The sequence below is a fragment of the Oratosquilla oratoria genome, chromosome 41, assembly GCF_046742065.1.
Source record: "Oratosquilla oratoria isolate Oo_2021 chromosome 41, ASM4674206v1, whole genome shotgun sequence".
NCBI lineage: Eukaryota > Metazoa > Arthropoda > Malacostraca > Stomatopoda > Squillidae > Oratosquilla > Oratosquilla oratoria.
Genome location: NC_134817.1, coordinates 12,265,138 through 12,276,908, shown reverse-complemented (window position 1 = coordinate 12,276,908; position 11,771 = coordinate 12,265,138). Strand labels below are relative to the sequence as shown.

The window sequence follows — 11,771 nt, the reverse complement described above, 5'->3', positions numbered from 1 at the left end:
CTCCCTCCCTCTGCTCTTTACCCTACCTATCTTCCTCTCTCTTCCTCTCTTTCTCATTTCCTCTCCGTTCCTCTCTTCCTCTCTCTCCCTCTCTTCCTCTCCCTCCCTCTCTTCCTCTCCCTCCCTTTCTTCCTCTTCCTCCCTCTCTTCCTCTCCCTCCCTTTCTTCCTCTCCCTCCCTCTCTTCCTCTCCCTCCCTTTCTTCCTCTCCCTCCCTCTCTTCCTCTCCCTCCCTTTCTTCCTCTTCCTCCCTAACTTCCTCTCCCTCCCTTTCTTCCTCTCCCTCCCTCTCTTCCTCTCCCTCCCTTTCTTCCTCTCCCTCCCTCTCTTCCTCTCCCTCCCTTTCTTCCTCTCCCTCCCTCTCTTCCTCTCGCTCCCTCTCTTCCTCTCCCCCCTTTCTTCTCTCCAACTCTTTTCCTCTTCCCCCTCCCTCTCTTCCTCCCGCTCCCTCTCTTCCTCCCCCTCCCTCTCTTCCTCCCCTCCCTCTCTTCCTCCCCTCCCTCTCTTCCTCTCCCTCCCTCTCTTCCTCTCCCTCCCTCTCTTCCTCTCCTTCCCTCTCATCCCCTCATTCCCCTCCTTCCCTCTCTTCCTCTCCCTCTCTTCCTCTCCCTCTCTTCCTCCCCCTGCCTCTCTTTCCCCCTGCCTCTCTTTCCCCCTCCCTCTCTTTTCCCCTTCCCTCTCTTTTCCCCTTCCCTCTCTTTTCCCCTTCCCTCTCTTCCTTTCCCTTCCTCTCTTCATCCCCCTTCCTCCCCCTTACCTCTCTTCCTCTCCCTTCCTCCATTTCTTTCCCTCCCTCTCATCTTCTCCCTTCCTTTATTACACTCCCTTCCTATCTTCCTCTTCCACCCTCTCTTCTTCCCTATCCTCTTCCTCTCCCTTCTTCCCTCTCTCTCCCTATCCTCTTCCTCTCCTTCCCCCTCTTCCTCTCCATTCTTATTTTCTTCTCCCTCCCTCTCTTTCTCCCTATTCTCTCCCTCCCTCTCTCTCCCTATCCTCTCCCTCCCTCTCTCTCCCTATCCTCTTCCTTTCCCTCACTCCCTTCCTCTCCCTTCCTCCCCTCCCTCTCTTCCTCCCCCTCCCTATCTTCCCCTCCCTCCCTCCCTCCCTCCCTCCCTCTCCTTCTGAAATATATATCATAATTTCGCATAGATCCAACGTTCCTATAGACGAAGGTCACAGAATAAGCAATGATTTTGCAAAATCTTGCGTTGTGTAATTTGTATTGTGTGAATCTGTAATGACACAAGCGTGGGGGGAATCCAGAAATACAGCGGAAGACGTATCCTGTAATCAAATTTCAGAGATTACTGTATTTAGATCAGGAAACGCCCAAGACGAATAATACAAAATGGAGCTTAATACTTAAAATTAAATATTTTAATATAGGTATTTTATAAGAGGTCATAGTTATATTACTATGAAGAGAATTTCATTATGATTCGAGTTATGAAATTCGGTTTCAGGATTCGAACAATCACTAAAGGAAGCTTTACGACAGGAAACGCTTAGGAGTGTCTAACGCTTTTAAATAAACTTTACTCTTTTCTAGATTTCGTCTTAATTCTAGGTAATGCGATGGGGGAGCTATAGGGAAATTCTAGAGGATGAAATTAGCTTTAGAATGTTCATCTTGGAGTTAAGCACAATAAATGGTTAGGAATTAAACGGCCGTCTAGGAATTATCCCGTAGGCCAGCCAACACCGACGACGTGGGATACAGTTTGAAAATTAATTTAAAATTTATCCGTTTTATGAAGGTCTGAGAGAGTTTGGAAATGCTCATACACATATAAAGGTGTAAATGTCTATGTTCAACTACTCTACGTAAAGGTTAAGTTAGTCTTAACCTACAATTTATTAAATCTTTCTCCTCCTTGCCTTCTCTAACCTGCTCCCATGAAAAGCACCTCAATGGAATTGCAGCATAGAGGTGAGTTTGATTTATCCGTGGCTGGACCCGAGCATGTCTCGTGTTGAAACTGCCATCTTTCCTCTTATTTTTGTCTACTAGATGTTGTTTTACAATGAAAGAAGTAAAAGCATTTGTAGCCTCATCATTGGGGAATAAATAGATAAAGTAATAGAACCCGGTGAATTGATATCGACGTGTAGGCTACGCAAGATAGCGCACCCACACAGTTACATCTCTGGAAGTGTATGGCATCTCGTCCTTCGGATGCCGCGCAACGAATATTTAACGGTTATTTCTCCTTCTTTGTAGATATTCAAAAGGTACAATACAGAATCAGTGTTACGTATTAAATTACAGAGATTTATTTTAAATAAGTGTGATGGTTTGATTTGTTTGTTTAATGGCGGCTAGGGATGGTTGTAGATACTAAGAGCTACCTCCAACTCGCTAGGCAGTGCCGGCTGGTTCACGGAACTAAGTACATCGCAGTTGGAGCAACGCAACTAAAACATCCGTTCTGCCAGTTACCGCTGCGCTGCCGTTTCCATTTTACCCTTTACCAGCCGGATTATTTGCCACCTTCCTCTCCGTTTTAATAAGTTGACCATCACCCATCCAAGACGCCATGAACTTCCTCCTTTCTGTCGCCGTTATCACGTCCGTCGCTAGCGTGGGTAAGTGAAAGGTCGACCTAGCCTTATTGCATGAAGTGTTTCGTCGTTTGTGAGATGAATTTAGCATCCAGAGATATATTTAAGCCTCGTAGACGAAGGGGGTGAGTCCTAAAAAGGCCTCTGATGTCTGCCTGATGTCTGAGAAGAGGTAGACTGCCTTCTATGGGGGCTGGATCAGGTATGAGGTATCAGAATCAAGAGATATCAATGAAGAGGTTTGTGGGTGGACAGGGGAACTGACTGAACCGGTTGACCGGCGACTCCGGGGCCAGCGTGGGAAGAACAACGAATGTTTCTTGTTCTTGAACGTCTTGCTGAAGAACGGGAGAACAAAGCGGTTAGATGAAATGTATGTTAACGGAAAAAGTATATTGGTTTTAATTATTTTAAAATGGCAGTATTGCTTGGGGAAGGATAGACAAAGGCTTGTGTTCACGCACGTTTCTGTACATGTATATATTTTCTATTCTTTTCGCATATTTTTGCAACGAATTTGAATCGAAAAAAGGACGACGGTTATAAAGGAAAATTGGAATTCATCCTTCCCTCTTCCCCCCCCCCCCACTAAAAAAAAAAATCGAACTGCTATGCAATTTGTCGAAAGTGGTTTCATTTTTAACTGAAAGTTACAATGGACTGAATTGTAGACGCTTGCCACACGAAACTCGTGGGAGACATTTTTCAAAATCTTCTTTCCCAAAATTCACCGGTTCTTCTGGTAGCCGGCAAAGCCCGCCGGCTTCAGCGGAGGGGGGAGGGGGGGGAGAACGTGTGGGGGGGAGGGGGAGGGAGGCTTTTGAGTATTCAACATAACATGTCAAGCTCAGGGAAGGGGATGGTGTGATGAGAAGGGGGAGGGGGGGAAGGCTTGTTAGTTTGAGAATAAAAACGTCCATTGTTCCCCCCTATTCCCCCTCCCCCATTCCCCTACCCCCCAAAAAGGGCTAAACAAATTGCATCCTTTTCCCATCATGTCTCACCAGAAGAAAATAATCAATTGTTCTCTGAAGGTGTTTAGAGCTATGTGTGCGTTCGTTCGTGCGTGCGTGCTTGTGTGATTAGGCTCCCCCGTTGCAGCTGATTGGGTGGAACGACGCCCGTCCGATTGATTGGTTTCGTGTGTGTATGTGTGCGCGTGTGTACGTACACGCTCGTAAAGGGTATATACCATCTATACCACAAGCTACACCAGAAGTTCACATCAGGAGTCTCTGGGCTACGACCAAGGCTGTAGCACCTTTGCCCTATGTACTAGGAGTGCTCATGGCGAGTGGCAGATGCCGGTAACCGTCAGGGTTCGAACCCGGGTCTCCGTGCATTGCGGGTTCCCATGGGCGATTTTATTCAGGGAAGGGAACAACCACGAAAGTCTTGTGGTCGTCAGGAAGAGGTGGCCGCCCAATCCCCAAGCTGAAAAGAACATAGCCTTACCTACCCTCACTCCCCTCACTCCTTCCCCTTCACTCCTTCCCCTTCACTCCTTCCCCTTCACTCCTTCCCCTTCACTCCTTCCCCTTCACTCCTTCCCCTTCACTCCTTCCTCCCCTCACTTCTTCTTCCTTCCCTCCCTCCTTCCTCCCCTTCCTCCATCCCTTCCTCCCTCCTTCCCTCTCTCCTTCCTTCCCTCCTTCCTTTTCTCCCTTCCCTCCTTCCTTCTCTCTTTCCTTGCCTCCCTCCCTCCCTACCTCCTTTCCACCCTTATTTCTCCTCCCTTCCCTCCTTCCTTCTCTCTTTCCTTCCCTCCTTCCCTCCCTTCCTCCCTTCCTCCCTCTTTCCCTCCCTCCTTCCTTTCTTTATTTCCTACTTCCCTCCCTCCTTTCCTCCCTCCCCTTCCTCTTTCCACACTCTCCTCCATCCTCCCTTTCATCCCATCCTCTTACATTTCATCTTTGTACTTTCCCTCTTCCCTCCCTTCCTCCCCTCTTGCCTATCTTCCCTCTTTCCTTACCTCCCTGCTGATCTCCCCTCCTCTTTTTCCTCCCCTCCCTACAACTCTCTCTTTCAGCCTCCCTCTCTCCCTTCCTTCCTCTTTCATTCTCCTCCCCTCTCTCCCTTCCTCCCTCCCACTCTCCCTCCTTCCCTCCCTCCCACTCTCCCTCCCTCCCTCCCACTCTCCCTCCCTCCCTCCCACTCTCCCTCCCTCTCTCCTTCCCTCCCACTCTCCCTCCCTCCCTCCCTCCCTCCCACTCTCCCTCCCACTCTCCCTCCTACTCTCCCTCCCTCCCACTCTCCCTCCCTCCCACTCTCCCTCCCTCCCACTCTCCCTCCCTCCCACTCTCCCTCCCTCCCACTCTCCCTCCCTCCCACTCTCCCTCCCTCCCACTCTCACTCCCTCCTTCCTTCTTTTTTTCCTATTCTCCCTTACTCCCTCCTTCCCATCCTCGCTCCCTCCCTTCCTCCTTCCCTTCCTCCTCCCCTTCCTCCTCCCCTTCCTCCTCCTCAATCTTCTTCCCTTCCTCGTTCCTTTCTATCCACCTTTCCTTCCCTCTCTCCTCTCCCTCTTTTCTTCACCCTCTTCCTCTTCCCCTTCCTTTCTCCCTCCCCCTACCACTCCCTCCTCTCTTCCCTGCTCTCTTCTCTCCTTTTCTCCTTCTTCTTCCTCCCGCCTTCGTTCCTTTCTATCCATTCTTCCTTATCTCTTTCTTTTTCACCTCTCCCTCTTATTCTCTTCCTCCCTTCTACCCCCCTCCCGCCACTCCTTCTCTCATTTCCTTCCTTCTTCCCTTCCCTTTTACCTTCCTCTCCCCACCCCTTCCTCTGATATTTCTCCCCACAGCTGAACAAAACAGTCGGGCACTAAAAAATAAAATAAAGGTTCAGACACGCTAATGTAGCACTGCATAACGGCGTACCTTGTATACGTGTTTCTGCAGTCGTCAGAAGATTTGATGCTCTTTAAGGCAGGATTCCCCCCCCCAAAAAAAAAAAAAAATCTCCTGAGGTTAACCAGAATAGAGTCTCTAAAGTGTGTCAATCTGTCTCAAGGGGTAGGGTAGGGGTTGGGGGGACCATGTGTCTGTAATTGTCAGATGCCGACAAGTTTACCAAGATAGAGTCTTGATTAACACGCCGTTTCGTTTGATAAAGCTTCATAACCAACATAGTCATGATATGTACACATCTCTGAAAATCAATAATAAGATCTGAGGGAACGTGGGGGGGGGGAAGAGGTCATTGAAGCCTAGGAAAGGTCAAAGAGAGGGAGCAACTGTCTCTGTACAGGTCATTTGCTCATCGCAAACGTGAAAGAAGAAAAAATGTCCTCAGAGATTTGTGTACCACGACAATGTACTTGATAAATATTACGTCCTCACATGCTGGGGAGGAATGAAAGGGTGAACGAGGAATGGGTGACCTTAGCACCTTCTACTACTGCCAGGAACACTCCCTTCTCCTTCACCCACTTCCTCACCACCCAGAGAACCTCTACCTTGTCCTCGAGGCGTCCCCGATTCAAGGAGGACCTACCTCTAGGTCACTTGACATCATGTCTTTGATGTGGCATACTTTACATGTTTTGTTTTAGAGAGCACCAAAATACTTTATTCAGGTCAGGTGAGGGGGTGGGGCGGATTCGGGGGGGGGGCAATATGGGCATCTTGGCAGATCGGGGAATCCTGCCTTAAAGAGCATCAAATCTTCTGACGACTGCAGAAACACGTATACAAGGTACGCCGTTATGCAGTGCTACATTAGCGTGTCTGAACCTTTATTTTCACCGGAGTGCCAAAGCGTGCCACTTCTGACCGGGGTGCCAACGTGAGTTATTTTTCAGCGCAGTGCCAAAGTAGGCATAATCGCCTGATCAAACTAAACCGTTAAAAAAAAAAAAAGACAAAGACAAAGAGGACCATGGGAGGAGGAGGGATGCTCAAAACGCCCCTCCTCACCCCCCACTCCTCCTCCCATGGTCCTCTTTGTCTTTGTCTTTGTCTTTTTTTTTTTTTTTTTAACGGTTGAGTTTGATCAGGCGATTATGCCTACTTTGGCACTGCGCTGAAAAATAACTCACGTTGGCACCCCGGTCAGAAGTGGCACGCTTTGGCACTCCGGTGAAAATGGCATGCTTTGGCACTACGATGAATATTGCATCTCTGCCATTTCGGCAAAAAATGTCACGCTTTTTGGCACTCCCGTGGAAATGGCACGCTTTGGCACTCCAGTCATAATGGCACTCCACTTAAAAAATTCACGTTTTGGCACTCCTGTCAAAAGTGGCACACTTTGGCACTCCGGTCAAAAGTGGCACGTTTTGGCACTCCGGTCAGAAGTGGCACGTTTTGGCAGTCTGGTTAGAAGTGGCACGTTTTGGCACTCCGGCTAAAAGTAGCCTTTCCTGTTTTTTTCAACGCAGCCAATCAGGACACTTCTCTCAGAGTAGGCTCCCGTGTGTGTGTGTGTGCGTGTGTGTGTGCGTGTGTGTGTGTGCGTGTGTGTGTGTAATCAACTTGCCTTCATCTATACATTTTCCAGAAATTCTGAACAAATTTCTCCCTTCCATAGACACCATCGTACGTTCATACTATCCAAGTCCTGCCCACAATAAATATTCAACAGCACTGAAGGAATTACATTAACACTGACAACGTTTAATAGATCCCCAATATCAGTAAGGATGTCGCTATCGTCCCTTAAATGACCTACCATGCAGCCAGTACCACGTACGGGGATGTGGCTTAAAAGGGATCATATTGTGAGCTTACAATCGCAAGGACCCTGCTTCTGATTGGTGGATTGAGGTCAACCAATCAAAAGTAACCAATCACCTTTCGTTGTGTAACTGTTTATAAATGATACAGTCCATCTCACCTTGGTCATCTAATGACCTCAATATGTTATCAAATATGAATGGGTATGATACGTGGTAATGGACGTGGAACTGCCTAATTAAGGCCTTATGGTCTCTTGCAGTCTCCGTCATTCTTATGTTATTATCCACTGTATTTTGGTATGTAATATTTACTCGTATATTTGTTTTCTTGCGAATAACTCATATTCGTGCATGGTGACCTTTTTAAATTTATTTCTCCCCCCCCCTCTCTCTCTCTCTCTCTCTCTCTCTCTCTCTCTCTCTCTCTCTCTCTCTCTCTCTCTCTCTCTCTCTCTCTCTCTCTCTCTCTCTCTCTCTCTCTCTCTCTCTCTCTCTCTCTCTCTCTCTCTCTCTCTCTAATTAGTGAAAATGTTTTATTCAGGTCTCTGGGACTCTGCTGTAATATATATACATATTTTTCTCCTTCAGAATCTCGTACGAAAATATTTTTGGTCTTTGGCCAGCGTTGAATGAAGCCTACACAAAGAAGCGTTTATGTTCTTAATGGTCCTAATTTGAATGTATACATCTAATTGTGTGTGTGTGTGTGTGTTTTAAGAAATACGTATAACTTCGTTTTCCTCTTCTATTACTCTTTCTTCTTTCCCTTTTTGTCATCTGTCATTTCCCATCTCCCTCTTCCCTTCATTTTCCCTTTCCTTCCTTCTCCCTTCCCTCACCTCTCCCTTCCTCTCCATTTCTCCCTCTTCCTCCTCACATCATTTCCCTTCTCCTCCCCCTCTCTCCTCCCCTCCTGCCTCTCCCCTTCTCCTCCTCCCTTCCTCTCCCTCCTCACCTCCCCTCTCCTCCTCCCCTCTGCTCCTCTCCTCTCCTCGTCACCTCCCCCTCTCCTCCCCCTCCGCTTCTTCTCTCCTTCCCTCCTCTTCCCCCTCCCCTCTTCTCCCTCCTCACCTCCCCCCTCTCCTCCTCCTCCTCTCCTCCCTCTCCCCTTCTTCTCTCCCCCACCTCCTCCATCCCTCCTCTCCCTCTTCTCTGGTCCATCCCATGTCCCCTCTCCCCTCCCGAGGCCTGAGTAGAGAGTATAGTAGCTCCTTGGTCGGCTACGAGGAGTCACCTCCCTCTCGGCCTCTGTGGAACCAACATCGACGACATCTCCCTCAGGAGGGGAAGACCTACCTGACGAAGTAAAGAGCGAGTTCAGTGCCGGGCGGGCGGGTCAGGTACCTTTACTCAGCAGAAAGTGACCCACCCACACGCAGACCTCTTCGGTGACCTGGGAGGTCGTTCCCCCAGGGTTGGGTGGAGCGTCTCTGGTACAGTTTACCAGCGGTTCTGTCCTCACGGGCCCTCCCGGACTCTTTGGGTCTTCAGCTGAATGAAATCGCTTGGCGACATGTGTGTAAGCCTCGTGGAAACGGGGCTAGTTTAGTAGCCGTTAGTGCTATCGACTTGTCCATTGTCAACGGAAAGTTAGTCAACTTGGTTCCAAACTATCCTAGTGTGAACACATACTTGCTCTATTGGTTGGACTTTGAAGATAAAACTCAGATAGTTTTAGCCACATGAACGTAAAACCTCATTGACACGGAGCTAGTTATTAGCCGCTAGTGCTAGTTGCAAGTTAACTTGCCTAACGGCTTAGTACTTGTTAACACTAGGATAGATCGGAGGCAAGTTGGTTAACTCTCCATTCACACTGGGCAATTAGAGGGCTAGTTTACAGGTCGCTTGCACGAGTGGCTATTAAACTAGCCCTTTTGCAACGAGGCTTGAGTTGTGGCTCGGGGCTGATGATATTAGTCAGTTGAAGGAAGCCTCGACTCGTAGGATTGTGGGTGTTGGGGTTGGTGATTTGCTTGCAGTCGATGATGATGAGAGTTGAAGTAGATGTTTTTGGTGATGGAAAAAATACATAGAAATCCTCGGACCTTTGTGGGAATGATTGTGAACATCAACTCTTTGTGTATATATATATATATATATATATATATATATATATATATATATATATATGTTGAGACATTCTGACAGGTTGACGTAAGCGGAATAGGAAACACAGGAGTCTTAGTCTTGAGTTTATTTGAAAAAGCATACCTGCGAAACTAGTCAGGAATAAACTCAAGACTAAGACTCCTGTGTTTCCTATTCCGCTTACGTCATATATATATATATATATATATATATATATATATATATATATATATATATATATATACATATATATAGCATACATTTTTTTTATTGAGGATTGCACTTGATGGCAGACATTATTTGTAAAGTGTTCAGTCACAGGCACCAGGCGATTTTATTCAGTGTGAGGTTGAGGACGGGTAAAGAAAATCGTCACCTCAGGAGACCGTTTGGTCCATATCGAGACTGGATGCAAAAAAAAAAAAATGATAACGATATGATGATAATGAGAATTATAATAATAATAATGAATAAACAGATGAAACAACCAACCAAACAGCTAAATAAATCAAACAAACAAGACAAGCTCCCAAAGACTATTAATGAATTAGTAACTAGTTTTCAGCTTTTAGAGGATTTGTGCCACACGCCTCCGCCCTGCTACGGTGTAACCTGGGCAAGTGGCAATCACTGGTGACTACTGTTGGAGTAGTAAGACTCGGCTACTATCGTATAAATAGTGTATGGGGCAATAGTCGGATCGTCACACGTAGTGGTCATTGACGCTGATAGTAAACATAACTATGAAGAATTTCTTGGTTCATTCGAATTTGAGCAAAAATTTTCATCATTTGTCGAATTTAACGCCATGTCGATATATATATATTATATATATATATATATATATATATATATATATATATATATATATTAGGTGTTACTCTCTTCTAGAACCATTATAGGTTTTTGCCTTGGAACATCGAAGCTATATATATATATATTGAAATATTATATATATATATATATATATATATATATATATATATATATATATATGTGTGTGTGTGTGTGTGTGTGTGTGTAGTTCACAAAGTTCAAGTTGATCATTTCCTTCGTATTTCAAATAGTAATTTATACCTCCCTCTCCCCGAAAAGAATAATAAATTCCACCCCCTAAGAAATATCACCAAAATCACTAGAAAAAATCCCCAAATTTCCTTTCCCCTAAAAAAATTCCCCAAATCCCCCCCAAAAAATCCCCAGGATAAATTCAGATGGTTTCCATAATCAAGCGATGTGGGTCATTTACATGCCCTGCTAGTAACGGTTCCATTCTATCCCTTTCCCCCCTTTTCCCCCATTTCCCCCCCTCCTCCTCCTCCCCAACTCACAGTCGCAGAAAAACCGACGCAAACGAGTGTGAAAATGGGGGATTGATGTTTATATCATGCATGAATTATTTCGTGTCGATCCCACTCCCTGTGTCGTTGTGGCTAATTGGGGAGTGGGGAGGAGGGTTCGTGGGGGGGGGTGGCTGGGAGAGGACCGCTAAATTGGAGAGGAATAATTGTGGGAAGGTTCGAGTACTCTGCTCCAATTCTCAAATTCTTCAGTTCGATTCTCTCACTCGGACATGTGAAGAGTTTATGATAACAGCGTTTGACTGCGGACCGAGTCTTCACCTGTGCCCTTAGTACGCGGGTAGCCAGGGCAAGGAGAGTGTTGAATATGGGTCGAACTCGGGACTTCTAGATCATGAGAGAAGATGAAACCTGACGAGCCACAACTGGTCTTTCTCATTCTCCTCCTCTTTATTTTTTTATTTTTTTTTTTTTTTTTGTATCCAGTGTGGATTTTCTTCTGTTTATGAAGTAATTTTGTCGTTGTTTTTTCTTATTTATTTTAGTAATTAACTTGTTTATCCATATACGTATAAATTAGTATTTTCTACGAATTAAGAAGCATAGAGAGTGAAGATAAAACAAAATACCCACAAATTACCGCTTCGTTAAGATTATATATATATATATATATATATATATATATATATATATATTATATATGTGTGTGTGTGTGTGTGTGTATGCATGTATAAAATCAAAGCTAAATACTGATATCGGTGGGAGGAATCTCTTTTTTTCTCTCTCTCGAGAAGAGAGATTCAGAGCCTCCTTGTGATTCATGTGCAACGATGTGATAGCCCCCATCGTTCGAGGGATTAAATTAATCTCGATTAAATGTAGAAAGAAAAATGGCGGTGCTACGTATTGATTGCCTTGCCTTGCCTGCCCGTCAAGCTCACACGCCCCCCTTTATCCTACTGCCAAAGGATAGTGATTTAAAATCACTTGGCAGCAGTTTGTATGTATATATATATATATATATATATATATATATATATATATATATTTATTTATTTATATACACTGAATGGTTCCCAATGAAAAGATTAACATCTTTCAACCACAATTCACTTTTAATCCCATGCCATCGCAGTCGAGATT

At 45.6% G+C, this 11,771-nt stretch overlaps 1 protein-coding gene across 1 annotated transcript in view; it reads left to right on the top strand.

The window, feature by feature from the left end:
• The first annotated feature begins 2,346 nt into the window (after nt 1–2,346).
• Nucleotides 2,347–11,771, top strand: part of LOC143020966 (uncharacterized) — a 137,665-nt gene continuing 128,240 nt past the window's right edge. The window contains exon 1 of the mRNA XM_076178016.1: nt 2,347–2,585. Within this exon, the coding sequence (XP_076034131.1) occupies nt 2,537–2,585 (49 nt within the window). The 5' untranslated portion in view covers nt 2,347–2,536. The remainder of the gene's footprint in view (nt 2,586–11,771) is intronic.